At 40.8% G+C, this 9,679-nt stretch overlaps 1 protein-coding gene across 1 annotated transcript in view; it reads left to right on the top strand.

The window, feature by feature from the left end:
- Parp8 (poly(ADP-ribose) polymerase family member 8) overlaps positions 1-9,679 on the top strand; it is a 160,317-nt gene that overhangs the window by 79,921 nt on the left and 70,717 nt on the right. The window contains exon 4 of the mRNA XM_005356827.3: positions 2,505-2,542. Coding sequence (XP_005356884.1) covers positions 2,505-2,542 — 38 coding nt within the window. The remainder of the gene's footprint in view (positions 1-2,504; positions 2,543-9,679) is intronic.

Raw genomic sequence — 9,679 nt, 5'->3', positions numbered from 1 at the left:
TGATGCGCACATGGAATCCTAGCATTCTGGAGAGGGTGGTGATGTGCACATGGAATCCTAGCATTCTGGAGAGGGGGGCAAGTACAGGGGTCAGTGTCAAAAGTCTGACCGGGTTACATGGTCATCTTCAGACGAGCTTGAGTTTCCTGAGATCCTGTCTCAATAAAACAAAACAAACAACAAGCAAAACAGCTGGGGTTTGGCTAAGATTGCTCACCAAACCATCACACAAGACCTGGAGGGCATAGATGTGGATTCTCTGATTTTTCTAGAAAGAGGCCGCAGCTGACTGCGTGTGTGACTTTTTCACTGTTACTCAGCTAGTAAGACTCCAAATTAACTCCAAGGCTTCTGTTAGTCTGTAGCAGCCTCCCTGACTGGATGAAGACAAAGGAACAGATTAAGGCTTCATTTGACATTTTGACATTGATTTGAGTGAAAACTGCGGCCGGATACTGTTGTCTGAGAACATAGCATGTTGTAAATCGATTCAGCTTGGAATGGTATATAATCTTTGGCCATGTGCCTGGCTTCTGTTATAAGGAACTGCCGGATAAGAAAGGGTGGGCTGCTCAACAAGAATTTTATTGCTATGTATAACTTTCCCATTGTATAAGCAAATGAATCATGAGAGAGTAAATTCACATTAAGTTATAGTGTTTAATTCTCCTTTCAAGGTTGAGGGACCGGTGACGTGGATGTTTTGCCTCTTTGGCATTTGATTCCCAAAGCTGGGGTTTTGGTTGGGGTTGATTAAGCATCAGCTACTTACTTAGGTCTTCTCATTCCCTCCTGCACAGTACACTCCCCTAAGAATTGCTCTCAATTTACTGCTATGATGGGGTCCTATGTTGCTTTTTCCCGTTTCCATTCTAAATATCGCCTATGACTAGAGGTATTTTTTGAGATAATAGTTTTGCCTTCCAAAGTCACCACTGTGATCCTTACCGTATAGTTTTGTGCACTTGAGTACACACACACACACACACACACACACACACACACACACACAGAGAGAGAGAGAGAGAGAGAGAGAGAGAGAGAGAGAGAGAGAGAGAGAGTGAGAGTGTTATATCACACTCCTGAGATGACAGAATTGGAGACCCATTGGAAAACTGGTTTTCCATTGGTTGTATTGGTAGTGAATGGAGCTGGGAACATTAAGATGGAGGGGTGACAAGTGTCACCCTGATGAGACAACATGAGTGAATAGTTCTGGGTCTTGAGTATGTAGTACATATGTTTCATGCATGACAACATGACATAGAACGGCACATGCCTTAACTTCTATTTCTTGGTTTTGGTGTTCTGCTATGTGTACGTAAGTTGTAAGCAGTAGGGTAAACGTCATGGAGGCTGTACGAATCTTTGTACATTCTTTGCAGTCTTACCTGAATCAGTATTATTTCCAAGTTAAAAAGTAAATGGTTGAACTTTCTACTGCCTAAGTTCTTTTCTGCCATGTTCATTGCTTGGTGTTGCACCTCTCTGAATCAGCCATCCACGTTATCTCCTTTATTTGTTCTGCTTAAATATGATTTCACCTTAACATGTTTGGTTTCTTGACTTAGTAATGAAACAGCAAATGTCTCTTATGAACAGTGACATACAATTTCTGTACCACGTCACTAACCCATGTATGAGTCGTACAACTAATATATGAGTCTTGTTTATCATACGCTAAAACAGTTGCTCATGCTGTAGATATCAATGGTCACGGAGATTGAATCTCCAGAGATGTTCAGTCTTGTTGACAGAGATAGAAAAATGAACAAATAGGTTATCTAAATTCCTATCATCTGAAATAGGTTTGGAGAAGCATCAGGGTCCCGGAGAAAGGACTTGAAAAATTGTTGACATTCAATCAAAACATATTTTTCTGAAGCAATGCAGTTCTCAGAACTGAAAACATTTTGTTTGTTATATATAATGATTTTAAAGGCTGAATTAAGAGAAATCGCTTAGTTACCTGCATCCATCATTCATTAATTTTAAGTAAAATGACACTTTTTAAAAAAAACCACTGTGGAAAAGCAATATTGAAAACAGATGTTGGGCTTGGGCGTACAGCTGAGTGATAGAGTGCTTATTGTATACAAGGTCCCGAGTCCCATTCCCAGCCTCATCCACATGCAATTTAGACTCTTGAGTACCATCTCAGCAACAGAGCATCCTCTCTAACATGGCGAGAAGGCTTTGGGCAATCTGAACGATTGTGATGAGCCTTCGTGTATTGCTGAAATGAAAAGACCTGCCGATAAGCCGAGGGCAACGTATCAGCTGGGAGAGGGATTATTTCAGGAAGGCTCGGGAAGACCTGCTGAAGTCCAGATTCACAGCCTCGCATTTCCTTTACCACTTTAAAATAAGTCTTCTGGTCTGCGTGCACCGTGTGCTTACACTTATACAATCAGATGGGCAACAGTGGGGTGGGCTTTTCTTGTGCAAAAGCATGGCTCTCTCCAGAGTAACTTAAGCCGTTTCTTTTTTGTGTGTCTTTACAGTGTGTCCTACTCGGTCCACGTCTCAGAAGATTATCCAGGTAAGGCTTTCCTTTAAAGTTTTTATTAAGCACCTCAGACTGTCTTCATCCTCTGGAGATTTGAGATATGTGTGCGCGCATGGAACCGTGACACTGTCAGAGGAGGCATAAAGACAAAGGAAGAATCCTTTTCATTGTGAGTTCCTCGGACAAAAATCAAATTCAGTACTCACCACAAAAGGACACAAAAATAATTAAGTTCTAAAGAAATGTGTGACAATATCTTCCTACCAAATTATGAACTGCTTATTTTTAAAAGTAAACTCACACGGGCTGGATGTGGTGGACACATCTTTGATTCCAACACTTGGGAGGCAGAGGCAGGTGGAGGTCTGAGTTCGAGGCCAGTTTGGTCTACAGAGTGAGTTCCAGAACAGCCAATAAACAGCAACAGAGAAACCCTCTTGCAATAAACAAAAAAATCTCACATGCATATATGTGCACATTAGCAGAGAAATTACTAAAGAAATAACTGTTAGGTATGTTTTCTGTATGAAAATGCAGCTAGACCAGTTTAGAGAATCTTTTATTACTTTGGAGTGGTGTAGGGTAGTAAACCAAGTGGCCCCAATGCTTAGCTCCCTCTGGTGGCGAAGAGGTAGAATTTATCCCCTCACTTCATTGGAGTGGTGCTTGGAAATATAACTTGGTTTTGTGTAAGATATACCTATTTTACTTTGTGTGTATGAGTATTTTGCCTGTGGGCATGTATGTGTACCATGTGTGTGCTTGTTAGAACCCCTGAAACTAACATTACTATGGTTATGTGCTGGGGATTGGGTGAACGGTCTCTGCAAGTACAGCCAGTGCTCTTTGCCACTGGGTCATTTCTCTAGTCCCCTAAAATGTATTTTTACTTTTCTTTTCAGTTTTGGGATTGAACGCAGTCTTGTGCATGCTAGACCAGTGCTCTGCCACTGAGCTAAATGCCTAACCTGTCAAAATGGAAAGGAATTAAATGTATGTGTATGGTTGTTTTTATCTGCATCCATATCTGAGCACCATAAGCCTGCAGTGCCCACAGATGCTGGAAGAAGGCGTCATTTTCCTTGGGACTGAGTTTTAGATGGTTGTGGGTAGCCATGTGGATGCTGGGTATTGAACGCAGGTTCTCTGGAAGAGCAACCAGCGCTCATTACCACTCAGCCATCTCTCCAGCCCCTAAAATTTGAAATTTTTTAATTTTAATATAAATTTTGTGTTTTATTTACAAAAGTCTCAGTAAATTTTTATTTCCCCAAGATAACAGAATTCAAATACATATTTGATTTAATTGATTAGAGTAGGTGTTATTTTGCTGAGGGAGAGACAGCTTTGCATATTCTGGTTTAAATGCTGAGGCTGAGGTTTGAATTGGCTGATGTATCTGGTCCATCAAATACACCGAGCCAAATACAGGTACCAATTGCTTCCAGCTGTACAGTTGAATCTAATCCCAAATGCCATTGTGAGTGATAGGAAAAAAGTGGCAATCATTGTTAACTATTTCTCGGACCAGCAAACCTCTACTCCTATGCCTTTGGCCTGGTAAACCTCTCTGCTGATGCAATAATCCAAATTTGACCAAATGAAACCAAATTAGAAGAAACCCAGGTTTAATAGATGTTAGCGCTCCTGGGTGGCTCCCGGGAAAAACATGGAGAGGGGAATAGAGAGCCAAAAGACCACAGAAAACCGGAGACCATGTTTTCATTCTCTGGGGGTGGGGGGAGCAGTTTAAATAGCCTGTGGGAGTGGTCTTGACTCTCCCTGGGGAAGGGTCACCATTTGGTGGGCTTTCTTGGAGGTGGAGTTTGGATTGAACTCCCAGGAGAGGTGACTTGAAATGGAATTTTCCGCCCAACATTCCAAAATGGATGCCAGGAGCTGGGATGAAGCCCCCAACTAGAAAACCATATTCATCCTTAAAGAAAAAGTGCTGACAAAATCAAAGGATGTTCTGTAGGGACATGGCACTCGATGACAATCTGCCTCTCACCTCTGGCAATTGTCGCCTCTGAGGAAGTGCCGTACCTGTTTTTCTGGGGCCTCAGAGTGACCATTAGTGTGATAGTACTTTCCCTTTTATTAAATTTGAATCCAGATTAACTTGAGGTTTGTTATTTACTATGTTTTGCTTTTCCAGACTGACAATATTGCATAAAATTATGCGTTTGTTTTTCCTCTAATAAACATTGCTTCCCCCTACATTTTTGGAATGCTTTTCAATAATAGAAAAGTTGGCAGCTTTGTGTCAAAAGTAGCATGTTTCTACTTGTCAAAAAAGGTTTGTTATTTGTTTTTTATTTACCATGTGGACTATTTGAAGTTACTGAATTTTTACTTGGCCACAGCTGAGGAATCACGTCCTCCATTAAGTAATTAGGTGCCACGCTATGACCCTAAGCATCTTGATGTTACCTGCTGGAACTGCGTGCGTGTTGTTTTATACTCGGTGTTACAGACTACAAGATGCTAATGGAGCCGACTGGCCCTTTGAGCATTCATAGAGCTAGCAAGCAAGCCTGTCTGAGCCTGTCTTTTTAGATGTGGTAAGAGAGGTTTATGACATTTGTGGTTTTCCTGCCATGATTCTGGATTTGTTTTATGTCAGCAATATTTTTTATTATATGTCCTTTTGAAAAGTTGCTATGTGGTTGAAATGTGTGTTTTGTTTCTTTTAAGAAAAAAGAATTTTATACTGTTTGGTGTCTTGTAAAATATTTCATTCTCATTCATGTAGCTGATATTTTGTTCTTCTCTTCCTACACTTTGGTTTGTTTTACAGAACCTTTGCCTATGTTTTAAAAATTATTTCAAACAAATAGCTTCTTTTACTGTTTTTTAGTTGGTAAATTCAATAATCTTGGTACTATCTTCAGTAATTCCTTCTGGTGAAGGTTATGGGTTTGAGAATGGTTTGACTCCAGGATGAGCTGATCATCTAATCTTGTTAGTATGGGACTTTCTTTATTCTGCTTGTGTCCTCACTGTCCCGCTCGGTCAGGAGCAGTGTGCCGCACCCACTCACGTCCCTAGGAACAGTTTTCAGTTTGCAGTGTTGTTCCATTAACTCGTGCCGTTGATTAACACGCATTTCATAGTCTGTGTCTATGCAATGAAGGTTTGAAGTCTTTCACGGAATCGAGCACACGCAATGCCCCAGATAGAAGGTCACTCTTTAAAATCAAGTGAAATGTGCAGTCCCCTTCTGTCTTCTATGAGTCTTACCGAGATTTCATTTTTGGTAATGGATTTGAAATGGTATGTGCATGGCAAATCACAGGTTGGCTGTGCTAAGACCAAACTGCTCATCCGTTCTGCTCAGGGTTCCTCACCTAAGTTAGGAGGCTTGGCCACTGTGGTGACTGAACTCTCCCTTCTCCATTTCTCTGTTACATCTAGAGGAGTGAGGTGGTGATTGCTGGATTATTTGGTCCACGTGGCTCCCTAGCCTTGACTTACAAATGACATATTTGAACATCGTGTATAAATGTGAGTCATCTGCTTAAGGGAGAACTGAATTGGTAAGATTCAAGTAGAGCCCTTACATGTAATTATTTTTACAGTCAACAGGCATTTATATCTTGTATTATGCTACAGTTTTTGAGGGGCTATGGTTTCTGTATTTAAAACACAACTCAGTGACAAACTATTGAGTTTTTGTTTCAGAAAAATTCAAGCTTTACCACTTAACAATTATTTAGTCAATTAATTATTTAAGTCATTTGAAAGAATTAATTTCCTTTAGTTTTGATATCCTTGTTTTTTCCAAGAGGATTATAATTGGTTTATTTGAAAAATGTATGACAAAAATGACAATTTTAGAGATAATTCAGGGAAAATATCCAGATTATAATACAAAATCAGTAGAATTATTATTATCATCAGCGCAATTCCCCTTTCTCTTAAGTAACATAGTAAAAATGAATGGAATGATTTGACTTAAGCAATCCTGTACTTGGAACCGAGTAAAATCAGCGAGAGTTGTTTTTCTGCATCTACATGTTCCCATCCTACTGGTCCATAGAAGCTATGGTAATGATGGCAGTGCCCTGCTGAAGGGAAACGGAAACACTCATATGGTTAACAGCTTAACATTATCTCTATCCTCTACAAAGCATGAACTTAAGAAGCTGTCCCCATTGACCTAGACACTCTGCATATATGTTACAGTTATGTGGTTTGGTCCTTTTGTGGGCCTTTTAACAGCAGGAACAGGGACTGTCTCTTACTGGCTTTTGGAACCCTACTTCTCATATTGGGTTGCCTTGCACATCCTTAATACATGGGGAGGTGCTTAGTCCTACTGCAACTTGAAATGCCTTGTTTTATTGATACTCATAAGAGGCCTGTCCTTTTCTGGATGAAGATGGAAGAGGAGGGGACTGGGGAGTGGGAGGCGGAATGAGGGAGAGGGTCTGGGAGGGGAGGATAGAGGTTGGTCTGTGGCGGAATGTAAAGTAAATAGATGAATTAAAAAATAAAAAGAACCCCTCTCCAAGGTTGAAGGAAGGAGGAAAACAAAACAAAGCCTAAACCATCAAAGAAAATGAAAGCCAAGTGCAGCACTCACGGGAAGAGTCCAATGAGGGAATTCAAGATTCTGCACTCTTCTCTTGTTCTGTCTCAAGGAGTCTGTCATTTTAAATGCAGCCCTTAGTCCTACTTATGTTTGACTTTTCCATCTCTAAACAAAGATGATGCTGTCACCCATGTGACATAGCTTAGGGAAAAAGCAACCATTTAAACAACAAGAGTGGATGGACAGATAGCACTGTGCTTATCAGCACACTTCCTAATGTTATATCTAAGTCTGTGACTTAGGTTAAAAGGAATCTATAATTGGCTGATCTCAATATCTATATTTTTTAAAACTTTAAAAATATTTGTCAGATACAGTTCAAACATATTCAGATAGTATGTTGTGATAGTTTGTTACACGCATATATATATGGTGATATTTTGTTTATGATCTAACAAATAAAGCTTGCCTGAAGATCAGAATACAAAGCTAGCCATGCTAGCCATCCATACAGGCCAGGCAGTGGTGGCACACACTTTTAACCCTATCAGCCACACTAGTTAGCCAGAGAGGTGAGGTGGTAGTGGTGAGGCCCACCTTTAATATAAGGTGGGATGAGACAGGAACTTGCTCTCTTTTCATTTTGAAGATTTCATAGAGGTAAGAGCTCTCTGGTGGTTGGCTACTTTGCTTCTCTGATCTTTCAGTTTGAGCTCACTTCATTGCAGGTTCCTCCCTTCCTCTTTTCCTTCCTTCCTTCTCTCCCTCTTTTTTTCCTTTTTTTCTTTCTTCTTTCCTTTTTAACGGCTGAGTAGAATACAACTTCATACATATTTATGACAGTTTCCTCATTTACTCAGTTGTTGATGGATATTTACATTGTTTCCATATCTTGTTGAATAAATGCTTCAAGGTACAGGCGAATTCAGATTTTCTGATGTCATCCCAGAAGCAGGTGGCTAAGCTTGATAACATAGAGGGAGTGGACCAATGCAGGCACTCAGAATTCTGGTGAACTCTGAACAGACCGGTCTGAGTACAGGGACTGAGTCAGTAATTATGAACTTCTCAACAGAGAACATAATTCTTTCAAGGAAGAGTTACTGCTAGTCTTTTTTTAACTCCCCAAATGAGGTTTTCAACACTTGAGGAGCTCTTTACTCTGCCTCTTTTCTGATCATGAATTAAATATGACTCGCTTACTACGTCATAAGAAAGAATCAACACCGAATGCTCTAAAACTCAAGAACATTCTGCTTGGAGTATACTGAACTAAAGCAGAATTTGAAAGTATGACAAATCCAAGCTCAAACATGTAGAAAGTATCTTAGAGATCCTTTGAAGGTGGAGTCCTGCCCTCCAATGCCACACCACACACACTCAACAGATTTAAGGTTTTGAATCAACTCTTACTATCTTCTGGTTCTTGAACACTTTACCAACTTTAAAGCAATTTGCTTTCAGTTTCCTTAAAAAAGAATCAGAGACGAGTTTTATCTATTATTTAATGGAAAGGTCCACTTCCACAGAGAATCCTTCCAGTTGAGTTACACATTGGATCCTTCCTTGTTTTCCTAGCCTAATGTCTTAATGGCTCAACACCTGACACTGGAGTAAAACTGCTGTTCCGTGGCCTGTGGCTGACGTGATGCTCTCCAGTTTGCGGATTCTTTCTCTCTCCTTCTACCTGGTAGCCGTCACTTTCTTCTGTTGCTCTAATATTTCTTCCCTCCTTCCCTTTGTCTTGTTCTTAAATTGTGGAGACAGTCTCTCCTGTTGCAGAGGACAACCTAGAATTTCTTATCTTTCTGCCTCCGTCTCTCAAGTGCTGGGAGCATAGGCCGTTGCCACTGTCCTGACTCTTAAATGCTGTCTTATTAGGCCTTCTCTCCTCAGGCTGTGGTGAGATCCAGTGCTCTGCTGTTTATGCAGGTGCTCTACCTCTGGCACATTGCGTAAACAGCCTCTCCTTCTCTGTGAATGAGGAAAACAGAATTAGTTATTAGGTAGCAAGTAGCTTCACATCGGAAAGACTAAATAAGTTGAAGAGAAAAGAAGCATCTGCTGTGAAGTTGGCTGTTCTAGCCTTTGCCTATCACCCCAGTCCTTGGAGGGGGGTGCTCAGGCACGAAGGGCTCTTGGTTCTCTTGGACTAGGCAGGGAGATTGTGTCTGAAAGCAAAAACAGGCACAACACCACCAAAAAATTTAAAAGTTTCAGTCATAATGGAGTTCACCTCCTATCCCCCCTCATTTTAAGCTCCTGATCTGAAAGCCTGGAACTACTGACAGAGGAAATTCAGATAAATGGTCAACGTCTCGGTGTAAAAACAATTCATTTGCACACAGTCTGCTTCTTGATCTGTGATGGGAGGCCGCGTCATAGACGTGACTACGTTGCATTGTCCCTAATGGTGCCTGAAAATTACAAACACCTAACTTGTGATTAGTGCTAATAAGGGCGATGAGGCAGACTCGCTTTGTTTCCACTCTCGTCTATACCACCCCCTCATCCCGCTTGATAACTTAATAAAGCCTCTTCTTCGCAGAGAGTCTTCTGTTGCTCAGTGGAATACACACACACACACACACACACACACACACACACACACACACACACATTTTCCTTTAATT

The sequence above is a fragment of the Microtus ochrogaster genome, chromosome 19 (assembly GCF_000317375.1).
Source record: "Microtus ochrogaster isolate Prairie Vole_2 chromosome 19, MicOch1.0, whole genome shotgun sequence".
Lineage (NCBI taxonomy): Eukaryota > Metazoa > Chordata > Mammalia > Rodentia > Cricetidae > Microtus > Microtus ochrogaster.
Note: the sequence above shows the minus strand (reverse complement) of the source record. Positions and strands in the feature narration are given on the sequence as shown.